The sequence below is a fragment of the Microcaecilia unicolor genome, chromosome 3 (assembly GCF_901765095.1).
Source record: "Microcaecilia unicolor chromosome 3, aMicUni1.1, whole genome shotgun sequence".
Classification (NCBI taxonomy): domain Eukaryota; kingdom Metazoa; phylum Chordata; class Amphibia; order Gymnophiona; family Siphonopidae; genus Microcaecilia; species Microcaecilia unicolor.
Window position 1 is genome coordinate 433,087,370 of NC_044033.1, and position 15,847 is coordinate 433,103,216.

General features: G+C 42.7%; 1 protein-coding gene across 1 annotated transcript in view; it reads left to right on the forward strand.

The window, feature by feature from the left end:
- PDIA6 (protein disulfide isomerase family A member 6) overlaps positions 1–15,847 on the forward strand; it is a 121,294-nt gene that overhangs the window by 72,053 nt on the left and 33,394 nt on the right. The window contains 2 exon segments of the mRNA XM_030198863.1: positions 5,965–6,079; positions 15,408–15,548. Of these exon segments, the coding sequence (XP_030054723.1) occupies positions 5,965–6,079; positions 15,408–15,548 (256 nt within the window).

Sequence of the window (15,847 nt, forward strand, 5' to 3'; positions counted from 1 at the left end):
CAAGAACGTCCCTGAGTTCTGTTCTAGACTAGGGTCAAATGGTAAACTTGTCTTATATGCTTTTTTTTCCTTCACTGGGGAGAGGGCCTTCTGTGTGCATATCCTCCAAAGCCTATCATAGCGAAAACTCTTCTGAAAGTCAGACAGGACCAGAGAATCCATGATTCTGATCACACCTTATTGACTGAGACGGATTTGGATCCCACTTCTGGAACTTTCCTCCAGTATATGTAAAGACTGGAGTATTTTTAAATTCTCATCACTCAAGACAGGATATCATTATTAAATTCTGGCTCCATTTCAAAGCCCTCACAGCTTATATTTTGAGAAGATAATGGTGGATTCCCTCAACCTGCTGCATAGCTTCAGAAGAGATTCCACTAGATCATCATATGGATTTCAGTGGACGATCTGGAGTGAGGGCAAGGCCCAAGATCCTGTTGGCTGTCCTACACATAAACTGCCTGAATGCCTTCTACACTTTGTAAGTATCAGATATCAAGACCAACTGTATTAGAGTTCAGCTTGGTGCAGTAGGGCACTTGTTGTATAGAAGATAAGCAAACAAACAGTGGATCCAATAAAAGTCCTTTCTCAATGAGTTTCTTCCTGAACAAGGTCTTTATTTAAAACTGCACAAATGACCCAACACGTGACGTGTTTCGTCTGTGAAGGCCTGCGTCAGGGGTCTATAAAATACATGAACATATCATATACATAAAGTACATGTACCCAAATAACTCAAAAATATTTCAAAACATATTGTGAAGGGGTGGAGCAGATGGAAGTAGAAGGGGAAGAAGTGAGGAGGCTCAAGAACAGAAGGAGACAGAACAGAGCCTTGCCTTTACTACTTCCCCAGAGAGAGAGAAGAGAAAGGGTAATGCCCCCTGAAAAATGGAGGAGAGAAAAAGACTACATCACCCAACAGCCCTGCCGCAAGCCCTGGTACAGAGATTACCTTCCCCAGCAGGCCACAGGGGAGAACTCTGGCAAGGGAGGGGCCCCTGGAGGGTAATCAAGTGAACCAGGAACAGCTGAAAAGTGGATGGGACGAGGAACCCATGGAATGGCAAGAGGCTGAGGAGAGAGAGGAGAACCCAGAGGAGCAGATGGACCTCACAGCCTGGTCTCATTCCTTAGGAAAAAAGCAGGTGAACTCGTGGTATGGCAGCTGGGTTGTAAGGGGAAAGAGAAAGGGTCATGCGGGAGCAGGGTCAGTGCATTGATAGAGTGGCCCAGAAAGGGTGGGGTCTTTTCCTTTCCCCAACAAGAGTTCAGTCTGTGTTTGAACTGTTTGTAAAGGAGTGCTAGTGTGTGGAGGAGGGGAGTGTTCCCTCCCCCGAAGTGACCTGCTCCCAGACTAGAGGAAACTGGGTGCTAAGGCACGAAGAAGTGTTTGTTTGAACTGTTTTCCAAAGCCGGGAGGGAGCAAGTTGCAGAGTTTTTTTTTTTTTTTGAAGCTGTGGACTGCGACCGGATGCTCACCTCCCTCCCAAAGGGGGGGGGGGGGGGGGAGGTGGTGAACAGGAGAGCCGGGCTGTTGGGACTGTTTAAGGTGACTCCCCCTGGTTCCAAAAACTGCGGGGATTGAGTTGTTTCCTTTTTGCTTTTTACCCCTGCCGTACGTGTGCCCTGAGAGGAAAACAGGAGAAGACTGTTTTGAAGGGCTGCTGTATTTCTTTTGAACTTGCTGGACTGTGAATCCCTGAAAATAAAAGGAACTTGTTGATTTTTACTTTTTTGAGTTTGATTTCTTTAAGCCTGCCCTGTGGACTACAAGGTTGGAACAGGAATCCTGTGGGCGTAACAGCCGGTCCCAGGCAGGCAAGATCCTCCGGACCCCGAGAGGCCGGTGGGATCTTTCACAATATGCATATAACCCTTGAGACAAATATAAAAAAGGTAACATGTAAATGTAAAAACATTAGTGACCAATAAATATTAAGAAATCTACTGGAAAGGAATAAAACGAAACTATCAACCAAAAGGATGGACATATAATATGTTGCAGGAAAGAGAAACATACCCAGTAGTCTCTGATGCAAAATGATGCCTTGTCGGTCAGATGAAAAGCATGTATACTGCTAACAGAGATATCTAAAACAGACATATGAATGTAAGGTAAATCATTGCTCGGCCTTTTTAACTGTTCTCTTCATGTGGGGCTTGCTTCTAGTGAAGCCTCCCATGTCATGGGATCTCAATATCATCTTAACTCAGCTGATGAAAGCTCCTTTTGAGTCACTTGATACCTGTCACCTGAAGTACCTGACTGGATGGTCCTATTTTTGGAGGCAGTCGCTTCAGCTCACAGGGTCAGTGAGTTCCAGTCCCTAGTATCTGATCCACCTTACATGAAGTTTTTCAACAATTGAGTGGTCTTGTGCACACATCTAGGTTATTTTCTAAGGTAGTGTTAAGTAGATGAGTGTGGTGGCCGTGTTAGTCCACTCTTAAGGTTATCAATAGAAATCAAACAAAATAAAACATGGAAAAGAAAATAAGATGATACCTTTTTTATTGGACATAACTTAATACATTTCTTGATTAGCTTTCGAAGGTTGCCCTTCTTCGTCGGATTGGAAGTAAGCAAATGTGCTAGCTGACAGTGTATATAAGTGAAAACAATCAAGCATTACTATGACAGTCTGACAGGGTGGGAGGATGGGGGTGGGTAGGAGGTATGCATGGGGACATCAAAGCATATCAATGGGTTCCTAGCCCATTATAAACCATAAAGCTGTATTTCTCTGTTGATCACCCTCCCCTCCCCTCACCTATCCACACCCATCCTGTTAGAATATCAATGAAATGCTTTGATTTCCCCATGCATACCTCCTACCCACCCCCATCGTCCCACCCTGTCAGACTGTCATAGTAATGCTTGAATGTTTTCACTTATATACACTGTCAGCTAGCACATTTGCTTATTTCCGATCTGACGAAGAAGGGCAACCTTCGAAAGCTAATCAAGAAATGTATTAAGTTATGTCCAATAAAAAAGGTATCATCTTATTTTCTTTTCCATGTTTTATTTTGTTTGATTTCTATTGATAACTCTAAGGTAGTGTTGAAATTCCATCTTAACAAGTCAGTTGTTCTACCAGCATTTTACCCTAGACCTCATGCACATAAAGGTGAACGCGCACTGCACACTGCACACTTTACACTGCAAAAGAGCCTTGGCCTATCTGGAGCAGGCTAAAGCACGTAGAAATTCTACCCAGCTTTTGTTTCTTTTGACCTAAATGGGCCATTGGTGTACACATGGAGTGGAGGAGTGGCCTAGTGGTTAGGGTGGCGGACTTTGGTCCTGGGGAACTGAGGAACTGAGTTCAATTCCCACTTCAGGCACAGGCAGCTCCTTGTGACTCTGGGCAAGTCACTTAACCCTCCATTGCCCCATGTAAGCCGCATTGAGCCTGCCATGAGTGGGAAAGCGCGGGGTACAAATGTAACAAAAATAAATAATAAAAAAATAAATCTTCTAATTAGCTAGTGGACTACATTTCCTTCACTTTATACCCGGGCTGAGCTGTTTCTAAAGGGTTATGTCATGGTTCGATATGTTCCAGCTGTGGCTGCTTTGGTAGCTCACTTGAGCCACCATGGGTAAATTTACAAGGCTGCAATGTGCTCTTCAGTCGACACGTTCACGTAGTAACATAGTAATATTATGCACAGTCCAACCAGTCTGCCCAACAAGATACTCATGGCATATAGTGTGATGATATATAAATATGCACACTTGATCTTCATCTGCCCTTGCCATTTTGGGGGCACGGAGCATAGAGGCCTGGCCTTATTTCTCAATTACTGGAGCTGCCATCTAAGCACCACTAAGTTCGTTTTGCTTCCATTCTCTTTCTGTATAGGAATTCTTTGTGTTTATCCTGTGGATGTGTGAATTCTGTTACTGGTTTCATCTCCACTGCCTCCTGTGGGGAAGGCATTCCAGGCATCTACCACCCTTACCCTCCCTGTGTAAATGTAATTCTTAATGTTACTGTTAAGTCAATCCCCCCTGTAACCGCAATCCATGTCCTCTAGTTCTACTACTTTCCTGTCTCTGGAAAAGGTTGCTTGTATGTTTAATACCTTTCAAATATTTAAATATCCTTCCTGAATATCTGTAACATATTACCCCTATCCTTCCTTTTTTCTAGAGTATACATATGCAGACTTCCAAGTCTCTTCTCATATGTTATATGACACAAACTGCATAGTGCCAGAAGAGACAATCTGGTACCTAAGATAAACATGCAAAAGATTTATGTAATCTCAGCAGATCACTAATCAAAAGGAAGCAGGAAAAGGGGAAGGTGGAAAATAGCAATATTTTTAAGTCAATAGATACTTCATGTGAGCCTTCAATAATACAAAAATCCTGAACACGCCTGTTTCTCCAAAGGGGCATGACTAAACTCACGCCCCTTCAGGCACACGACCACATACTGTGGCAGCTCTCAAGCTTGAAGGAGGCAAAAGGGGTGGGCTTCTGAAGTCAATGGCGCATCAAGAGCGGATAGCCAGGAGCACCCAAAGCAATCTGCTGCCTGAGGTATGAGATGGCACCCCCCCCCCCCCCTCCCCAGCACCCCCAAGTCCATATTCTCTCCCTTCACACTCTCCCTCCCTCTCTATCTCTCCCCTTTTCTTTTCTTTTTTGTTTTCCAAAAGTTGGTGGCAGCAGTGTTTCCTGTATGCTGCCCTGCTGCCAGTACTGGCTTCTCGGTACTGCGGCCATCCTCCGAGGAAACAAGAAGTTACATCAGAGAGGCAGCTGCTGTACAGAAAAGAAGCTGGTGCTGGCGGCAGGGCAGTGTATGAGAATTGCTGTCGCCTTTTGAAAAACAAAAGAAGGTAAACTCAGGGAAGGGGATAGAAGCCAGATCACAGCCAGTATGGGGAAGGTGGGGGGGGGGGGGGGTGGAAAGGAGCAGTGCCACTTCGTGAAGAGTGCCGCCTGAGGCCCCTACCTCGGCCTAATGGTAAAGCCGCCCCTGCTGGTAGCTGTTCCCACTGTTCATAGTTTCAGGTCTCTTCCATAGCATCTCCAATCTGGGCTCAAGTAAGCCCATTAGAGCATACTAGATATGACTGTGCCCCACGGTACTATGTAAGCCACATTGAGCCTGTAAATAGGTGGGAAAATGTGGGGTACAAATGTAACAAATAAACGTTCACTCATGTCAATGTGAGGGCAGGTTTGAAAAAAAATCTGCAACATTTTCTTTAGGCTGATCAAACAAATGAGCACATTCAAGCTACAAGTGAAATCTTTAATTTATGCTACATGGTTCTTGCACAGAAGGACTTTGGAATGACTTATTATTATGGTTAACTGTTTAACCTAATTGTGCAAAAAAACGGAAGGATTTATACTACAACTGATTTAATCAATCTAATAAAGAGGACAATGTCGGAAATTGTTTGGTATTTTTTGGAGTTTGTGTTTTCTGTATATTTTTTGTATTGGTATTGATTGTATTTATTGTTTGAAAAAGTTGAATGATAAAATATGCAAATTGAATAGTTGAACAAAGTATATGTGAAGTTTATTATTGAAAAAGAGGTTAAAAATGATATATTAGTCAATTTAGTAGGATAGTAATAAATTAGGGATACCATAAGAATTGGAGCATGAAGTAAAGTAAACAAATAGGCATAAAGCTTTCCAGAACTGAACAGTGAAATACAAAAATATTGGATGTGTTCAGCTTACTTTTTTTGCGTAAATAGTTCTGAACATTGCCTCTGGTGATAAGATCTCCTGTAACTTATGTTAGAATGTCAAAAACAATTATAGTGATTTCAGATTTGATTATAAATTCCTGTGGATAGAAAGGAAAGTTTAAAACTGAATGCCAATAGATTCAACTAGTGTAAAAATACCTGCATTTTTTTTCTGTTTTGTTTGGGAAAAAATGCAAATTTTTTTTTTTTCAAATTGTTTTGTAGTCTAGAGCCAGAATGGGCAGCAGCTGCTACAGAGGTTAAAGAACAAACCAAAGGAAAAGTAAAATTGGCTGCTGTAGATGCAACAGTAAACCAGATGTTAACAAGCCGGTATGGGGTAAGTATGTAGTGTGTGTGTCAACCCATTGAGAGCTTGTCAAAATTATTTCTGAGGTGTGAGGTTAACTAGCAAAGCTGTAAGTGATATTTTTTTACTTGGCTAAATACATTTGTGATTAGATGTCAAAAGCTACACTTCGTTTATTAAGTCTGCATCTATTCAGTGCAGAAATGTGGAGAGAGATGTTACAGTGACAAAGAACAGACCAGAAGCTTAAAAAGAATTCTAGGGTTTTTAACTTGCAACTAGACACAAAGGGGGCAAACTATAGCTTGTGCAGCATCAATCTCTCAAGAGGCATGCAGTTTGGAAGACTTCGGTGAATCTCAGTAGAGACCAATGTGAGCCGTTTTAAGTTGGGAAGCTCACTGTCAAGGACAAGTTGCCCAGGATAGTGGTTGATAGTAGAAAGCTCTTGGTCCATCAACTGCCTGGAAGCGAGAGTCATAAGACTGCCTATGTTGTAGTTTCAACTACAACATAGGAGGAGTAGCCTAGTCGTTAATGCACTGGACTTTGATCCTGGGGAACTGAGTTCAATTCCTACTGCAGCTCCTTGTGACTCTGGGCAAGTCATTTAACCCTCCATTGCCCCTGGTACAAAATAAGTCCCTGAATATTTTTTTTTGTTACATTTGTACCCCGTGCTTTCCCACTCATGGCAGGCTCAATGTGGCTTACATATACAGGTACTTATTTGTACCTGGGGCAGTGGAGGGTTAAGTGACTTGCCCAGAGTCACAAGGAGCTGCCTGTGCCTGAAGTGGGAATCGAACTCAGTTCCCCAGGACCAAAGTCCACCACCCTAACCACTAGGCCACTCCTCCACACCGCTTTGAATGTAGTTGCAAAAACCTCAGAAAGGCGGTATATCAAGTCCCATTTCCCTTTCCCTTCCCTTCCCCCTCTTCTAGACAAGGCAGTGGGTGGCATATGCCAGTCAAGGAAGGACCAAGAGCCAGAAGGTAGTGGAAGAGATCAGTTTGTTGCTGTGTTGGGTGGAGAACCATTTTCTAGCCTTGTGGGTGACACACAAAGCAGGAGTAGAGAATGTTCGAGCAGAAATGTCCTGGATTTGGGCAAGTAAAGCCTCTCGGAGAAGGCCTTCAACACCATTGTGCAACGGGATGCTCTATTCTAGATCTCATTTCAGTATTTCAAAATGCTAAAGCTTTAAGATTTCTTCTTTCACAGAAGGGAAAGGCACTCAGAGGGCATGTGAGAATACAGGGGTAAATATTTACTTCTAGGGGTTCATACACACCTATCCTTGCCCCTTAGGCTTTTTATGCTCACAAGGACTACATCTGCAAGAATGTGTAGCTGACAGTTTATTTGTAGCAATAAGTTTCTAGCAGTTGGTACCATTACAAATTTAATCACTAATAATTGTCTTAGATAAAAATAAGTAGTACTGACTCGGCCTGACCACATATTTCATAGAGCAATAAAAATTCCTAACTGTCCCCATTGTTAAAATAAGTATACCAGCCTTCCACCCTGTAATTCCAGGAATGATCAGCTCTAAGTCTTGTTTTAGGAATGATGAAGCACTGTTTATTCCAGCTCCTGGAAGTGAGCAGAAACAAAGGGTAGAGCAGTAGGAAAAGGCACTTCTCAGTAAGATCTGAGAGTTTCAAGTTGCCTACCAAAGTTGACAGTTCAAAATAAATATGCCTTTTGCCCTCTAATGAATGTGCTTGGCAAAAAGCCTGTAAGAAAAACTATGGCAATATGCCAAAGGCGCAAGGCAAGCAGAAATGTTTAATGCAGAAGCATGCAGTTTCTCTCCCTACAAAGTAGATAGTGCATTTCAGTCAGTCATGCTGTTGTCCACATTTTGTAAAAGTCATCTTGATTGGCTGCATTGGAGAATGTGGAGGCTTACAGGACCATTCAGGAGATACACCCCTCGTGGGTATATAAGATACCGTGTTTTCAAATTAGAGGGACAGTGTTGTACAATAATGCCATGTTGTCTTTCATGGCTAGTCCTCTTAAATAGTCTGTCTTCAAGCAAGAATCCTCACTGATACAGTGTAAAGATGCAAACAGACCATTTGTGACCTTTCACACTTCTGCATGGCAGAAACTATTATGTAACAAGTCCATAGCACTTTTAATAGAAGCCTTTGGCTTGGTACAGGCCTCATGCGCACAAAGAAGTTCAGCTATACAGTACCCTACAGGCATAGATGCCTTGGTTCAACTGTGGTCCATATTGGGTCGGCTCTGTGCATTTTCTCTGTGGGGCCTGCTAGGAAGAGTCATTCAAAAGGTTTTTTTCAGACCCGATAGTGTTGGTAGTGCTGGATTGACCAAGAAGACCATGGTCTGAGGTTACTGGAGTATCCCCATCTTTCATAACTTTTCAGGGGTCCTCTGTTAGTTCAGGAACCAGTGTTGATATAGGGTGTGTCTCCATTTTGTCTTATGGCTTGACTATTGAAAGGGCTAGACTGCGCGAGAGAAGATGATTTGCTAGATTCATGGCATCCTTGTTGCAGTCTAGGAAGACTTCCACCATCTAGGAAGACTTCCACCACCTTAACATTTGTCGGGGTATGAGGAATCTTCGAGGCTTAGTGTGAAGATCAACAGCATTTGCCTCTCAAGACTTTGGTTGTGGAGTTCCTACAGAATGGGCTTGTTGGCTCTGGCACCTCTGTTAGAGTGCAGTTGGCAGTTACTTGTTACTGAGAGGTTTGGTTTGGGAGTGTTCCTTGGGGATACATCAGATGTCTTATGCTTCTTTAAAGGAGCAAAATTGCATAGATCTCCTAAGCATCCGATTGTTTCTCTCTGGGATTTAAGTTTGATGTTATCTGTCTTGTACTCCATTTGAATCAGATAGGTAGATTCTACATTGAAGGATCTTCCTTTTTAAAACACTTTTTTTGTGTGTGTGGCAATTTGTTCAACAAATTGCAAGCCTTTTCCGGTTAGGAACCGTTCTGGTCTTTTCTGAGAAGGTGGTTCTCTGGCTAGTGCCATCATTCCTTCCCAAGGTGGTATCTGTTTCATCTGAACCAGTTAGTTTCTTTGCCAGTTTTCAAGCAATTGGAGAACGGAGAGTTCAGCATAAGTTGGATGTGAGTTGAATTTAGAGCTGTACCAAATATCATATTTTATTATTTGGCAAAATATAAATAATGGGCATTGAGCTTTAACATAACAAATAATAAAAAAAGCAACATGATATCAGAGATCGTGTTTATTTCAGTAGGATTTAGCACAACAGAACCCTGGATTATTTGTATTCAATTTTAAATCACTATTCGGCCAAATACGAATAATGTATTTGGGGCTGAATCAAATATGAATAATCAGTACAGCCTTGGTTAGTATTGTCCAAAACTGGTGAATTTAGGCTGTTCATGTTTGGCAGGCCTGGATAAGATGAAGCAGCATCCAAAGCTACTATTGCTAAGAAAAGCAATTGCCTTGGCACACATTTTTGAAGGTAGGCCAGTTTCTGTTGTCCTCAAAACACATTCAGCTCACAGCCAGACTTCCTCATAGACAGAGCACAAGTCGACTCCCCAGCAGGAGATGTGTAGGGCAGCCTCTTAGATGTCCTTACATTCTTTTGTAAAAAATAAGTTGGATGTCCAAGAGAGACAGGACGCAGCCTTCAGCACTGCAGGGGTTGCTCGTTCCCACTCTTGAATGGTACTGCTGTCGAGATTGGTCTGGAGGGATAAGGCAGGTGAGATTGCATATTACCTGCTAATTTTCTTTCCATGAGTCCCCCAGACCTGTCCAGAACATACCCTTTATCACTGGTGTACATATTGTCAGAAATAAAGCTGTAAATAGTCTGCAGGGCAATTTGCCATGATTCGGAGCTGATTTTCCTCCAACACTGGGAGAAGCTCAACAGCAAACATAGGAAATTATCTACATATCTACACTGCTTTAAGAACTACTGTCTGAACTAGCCAGCACAGAATACTACATACTGGTGTCACAACTTGGTTCTCAGTCTCCACCTGCTGGCAGGCAAGCATAACCAAATAGTTGAGACTGGTCTGGAAGCACTGAATGAAAGGAAATTAGCAGGTAAGATCTAATTTCACCTTTGGACACATTCAAAGAATCATGGTTAAACTGATTCATTCAAAACAGTGTGAGTAAAGAGATAACAGAATGCTTAGTTTCTAAATGAATGTTGTTGTTTTTTTTTTAATGTTGCCCTTGATTTGAGTTCTTGTGTAGATGTATTCTTTCCTGTATTGATATGTGGTTCATTTTCTGGATTTCATTTACTTTTTTTAATTGCCTAGACTTTTTTTTTTTTTTCCAAATTTGGCAATACATCAAATTTTAAAATAATATAAATGTAATCATGCTTGTTAACTATGTGGAACCTGAAGATCTGCATTGTGTGGCCTTTGTCTTTGTCCTTACTTTATTCTTTCACACATTGACACCTGCAAGGCATAATTGTTTCCTTTCTGAACTGAAGCTGAATAAAGGTAGTAAAATACTAGTAATGACAGCAGATAACGATCTGAATAGTCCATTCAGTCTGCCCTAAATTCACACTAGCTCATTGTCAATTCATGATTAAACCAACAATAAATGTGATATAAAATATTTGATCATTGTCTGTCTTTGACATTTCTGGGTCACAGACTGATGCCAACACCCTATGCATTCTTAGTTATTGGCTCAAGGATGCTGTCTCCAACTAAACAGCTTGGTAGAAGGGAGTTCTGGCTGCCTTTGTAGAAGGTCCTCAATTGGGTATGCTTAGGGATCCCCACCAGCTATATAGCAAGGGCCAGTGTTAGATGCTCTGGCCCAGGTCAGAAAATAGGATCGGAGAGGGTGTCCTCCTTTTTCTCCTCCCTGCCTCCCCTCCAATTTCTCCACCTGCCATTACTATCACACTGACAGACCCTCACCAAATACAGAACAAGGGATCACAAGTTAGAAATAAACATATTTACACAAAAAATTGAATTGAGAACCCCAAGAAGTTAAACTTAATATGTACTACAACACTGGAGAAATAAAAACAAATACATTTCCTTTTCTACTGAACACGATGCAAAGACATTTGCTATGCACCTTTTCCAAAGGTAACGTATTCCAATTAAAACATTCAAAATAAAATACATTTTTTCTGCTATTGTCTGGACATTTTATTTTCTATTATGTTGATTGCAGTTTCCTGTCTACTAATTTTCCTTCAAGTGGCTGCTGTCCATTTGTCTTTTCTCCTCTGTTGTCTGTTCCCTCACTACACCTACATCTGACATATTGATTGTTTCTTAGCTCTTTCCTCTTTTTTTTTTTTTTTTTTTTTTTTCTGCCTCTCTGTCAACTCAAATTTCACTCACCCATCTTTTTACAGCTACCTTTAGGATTTCTATCTTCTCTCACCCACTAGCTCTCCCATTCTCCAACTCATTCCTTCCTTAGCCTCAGCAGAGATGTGTGGGTTGTCTCCATCTACCAGCAGGTGGAGATAGAGAGCACTATTTTGAACTGTGCCTTATGGGACGGAATGCTCCCTGGTCATTCAGTATTCTCTATCTCCAGCAGATAGATGGATTTTCACAGGCTCCTGGCTGCTTCTACTTTCAGCTCCTGTTCTAGTTTTTCTAGTTCAGTAGAGAGCTTAGGGGTGTTCTGGCTGTTTGCTGCCAGCTTTAGGGGTACACCCAGTGGTACCAGGTCCCTCCCCCATACTTCACTCCTTTGTGCCAGTTTCCCGCTCTTTCTTCTTCCTCACAGAAAAATAAAAAGGACAGACTTCACGTCTGCTTTTGTGGGTTACCATTAGGGGCTCTGGTAGGCTATTCAGTGTGAGAGTGAGATCTTTCACTGGGCTCCTTCAGCATTAGCTTCTGAGAGGAGGCACTCAAGCCATTTATCGGGGCAGTGGTCAGTGTATTTTTAAACCATCTCTTCTGGCTGCATTTGCATCTTTTCTTATTCATGATGGCTGAGCTTTTTAAGTTCTGCTCTCGCTGTAGTAAGCAGCAAGCAGCATCGGGGGGGGGGGGGGGGGTTCTGGCCCTAAGGTGGCAGAGGAGCATGGCGGTGATGTTGGCGCAGCAGTTTCCCACACGAATGTACACACAGCCATCTTCTCCTTTGCCAGCCATTGTTGTTGGCAGCTATTTTGTCTTCCTGCGGTAATGAGACCACAATAGCTCCTGCTGTGCTCCCAATTTCAAGGGTGGACTTTCTGCCTTTAGAGGCCTTCGAAAGTGCCGGCTGTGGTGCTACTGCTGCAGGGAGGAGTTGGTGAAGTTGTTTTTGCTGGAGTTCATGTTGCTTCACCAGGCCTGTTTATCTGCTTTGGGATGTTTGATGTGTTGCCCCTCTCCCTCCTGTGACATGTCTGCCTGGGCTGGGGCAGTTATGGTCTAAAAGGAGATGCGTTTCTTCAGGATCTGAGGTGGAGTCGGCTCCCTCCCCTCGCCTTTGGACACATTCAAAGAATCATGTACACAGGCTGGAAGATTTGGAGGAGGGGGAGTTTCTGTTGGATGAGGTGGACAAAGCCCTACAACAGTCCGGTCAAAATTGAGACTGAAGGGGTATCCAGAGCCTGTGATTGTGAGTTTAATTCAAGCAAAAAAGTGTTCTACTTCAGCAGCTTACGCTCAGGTGTGGCGGCTCTTCGAGGCGTAGTATGCAGAGAGGGCTGTGTCTCCATTCCAAGCGTCCCTTCCACTGATTTTTGGAGGATCAGTTTCCTTCAGACTTCAGCATCTCCGCATCCTAGATATGAAGCAAATTTTGTTGCCGTATTTAGATGATCGTTTGGATCATCTGTTTGTGCTTTATTCAGGACCTCGAAAAGGAGAGGCAGCATCCAAGGCGAACATTTCACGCTGGATTAAGGCAGCTATTTCTTCAGCGTATGTTCTGGCTGGTCATTCTCCTCCGGCCCAACTTTGGGTTCATTCTACTCAGGCTTTTGCGACGACCTCTTGAGTGGAAGCTCGGGTGGTTGCAGTGGAGATCTGGCAGGCAGCAACTAGGTCTTCTGTTCACGTTTCTCGGACACTATCGCTTGGACGTTGTTGCATGAAGACACATCCTTTGGAATGTCCATACTTGCTGTGGGGGTTTCAGCTTCCCACCCTGTTTAGGTACTGCTTTGCTACATCCCAGAGTTTCTGAATTCATTTGCTGCTGACAATAAGGAACATAAAATTGCCTTACCTGATAATTTTCTTTCCTTAATCGCAGCAGATGAATCCACCCTACTCTTTCAGTTGTACTGGCTCTTAGGGGCCTTTTCTTAAAGTTTTTGCTGTGTTGCTTTTTTTTCTGCGTCCCTGTAGATGGGTCCTGTTTGGGAAAGTTTGGATTTCATGTATACTTTCTGTAAGGAAGGAGTTTTGTAGTGTTCTTATTTTCTTATACTGAATAACCAGGGAGCATTCCGTCCCATAAGGCACAGTTTAAATCAGTGCTCTCTATCTCCACCTGCTGGTAGATGGACACAACCTACACGTCTGGATTCATCTGCTGCAACTAAAGGAAAGAAAATTATCAGGTAAGACATAATTTTACATTCTCCAGCCATTCCCTTTCATCTTTAATCTACTCCCCATTACCATATTTCTATCCTCTGTAATCACTATCCTCTCATCCATTTCCTTGCAACCCTCCTCTTTCCCCTCCTGTCCTCTCCCACATGGTTCCACTTTTCCCAGCGTCTTCCTTCCTCCACCCTTCTAGCCCAATATCTGATCCCTCTTTCTTCCCTCCCCGCTCTCTTAGCCTGACACCTCCCTGTCCCTTCTCTCTTCGCTTCTGCCCTGTCCAGCATTTCTCCCCTCAGTCCCATTATCCGGCATCTCTCCATCACTCCCATCTGCTCCTGGATCAGATATATTCCCATCTACCTCCTGTGCATCTCTCCCTGCCTCTCATCCAACCCTATGTCCTACATCTCTTTCCCCTCCCTCTCATGCAGCATTCTCTCTCTTCCTCTGCCATGTCCAATATCTCTCTTCCCCATCCCCCATGCAGTATCTCTCCATCCCCATATACAGGATTTCTCCCTTTCTTGCTCCTCTCTACCCCTTTGCCGCATCTCTCCCTTCCTCACCTCCATCCCCATGCACCATCTCTCCTTCCCCTTCACCTCTGTCCAACATGTCTCCCTCTCTCGCTCCTCCCCCTCCATTTAGCATTTCCCCTTCCCCCTCCATGCAGCATTTCTCTCTCTCTCATCCCTTCTCTCCCACCCAACACAACTCCCCCTCTCTCTTTTTTTTCCTCCACCTATAGCATTCCTTCCCTCTCTTCTATGGGTCAGTGGCATCAATTTCCCACACGCTGCCTGCCACTAACCCAGAAGCTTCCCCTCTGCTGTGTCCTGCCCAGGCATAAACAGGAAATTGCGATACAGGGACTTAGGACGTGGCAGAGGAGAGGACCACATAGAAGAGCCCGCCCATGGCTACGCCCCGACTGATATTTCTCGATGTTTAGAGTTTGACCAAGATGCTATGTACCATGAAGCTCTTTTCCATCTCGGACATCAATATCAACAAGAAAGAGGACAGGGATTTTACCCATGTTCACCAAAAAAAAAAAAAACCTGGTCTGTTTTCATTGTGGAAGAAATGGAATTATGTTCTCTGAACCTAAAAGAACTATACACTCACATGGAAATACTTCTAGTGACTGGGATGTCTATTAGACTTATAATGGGGAAACACCACTACTGGTATCATCCTGTCCTTCAGCCTGTGTATTCATGAAATGTTTAGCTATATAGGTCAGTTAAAGAGTTAAAACATGTTATTTCAAAAGAGAATGATGCATCTTCAAAGAAATTAAATCTGTTTGGCTCAGCTTTATTTTATAAGTAGTGACAAGAACTCGTTTGTGGACTTTCACTCAAATATTAAAATGTTGAATCTATTATGAAATTTTTTTGTTGGAATGTCATTTGACAGTAAAACTCTAAAATATAGAAAAATAATCTTGAGAAGCTTCTCAAGAAAATGTTTCACAGATAACTTAAGTATTTCTATGAATTCATGAAAACTGTTGTAATTGTCCGATTTTCACGCCCAGTCCTTTTTTTTAACCACTTAAAGTACAACTTGCCAGACTTTTATTCCCATGCTGTCAGTATTGCACCATGACAGCTGTGTAATTTCAGCCTTTTGAAGTTGTGCATCAGTATGTTGACATTTGGGTTGTAGAAATCAAGTCTATAGTGCTTGGAGACAACTAACCATGGCAGTAGTTAGAGAAAATACAGTAATTTTTTTTTTCACTTGGGCAATAAGATATTTATTCTGTGTTATTTGAAATGTGTTTGTATTGTAATTTCCAGATTCGAGGATTTCCCACAATCAAGATTTTTCAGAAAGGAGAAGACCCCATTGATTATGATGCTGGAAGATCAAAAGCTGATATAGTTGCTCGTGCTCTAGATCTGTTTTCAGAGAGTGCTCCCCCACCTGAACTGCTAGAGGTGTGTTTACAGTAGCAAATGTCCTCTGACTGTTCCTTTACTGACTCATGAATGACCGTTTTCCTTGATACTGGCTTGCAAAAATACAGAGCTGAACCCCCCCCCCCCCCCCCCCCCCCCATTTAATCAGTGCTTCTCAAGCCATTCCTGGAGGAACACCTAGCCAGTCAGGTTTACAGGATTACCACAATAAATATTAGAATTTTATTATCTGCCTTTATTAAGATATTCATCCAAAGCAGGGTACAACAAGTAGAACTTGACATAAAAACAACTCTTACTGTATTAACATCATAACA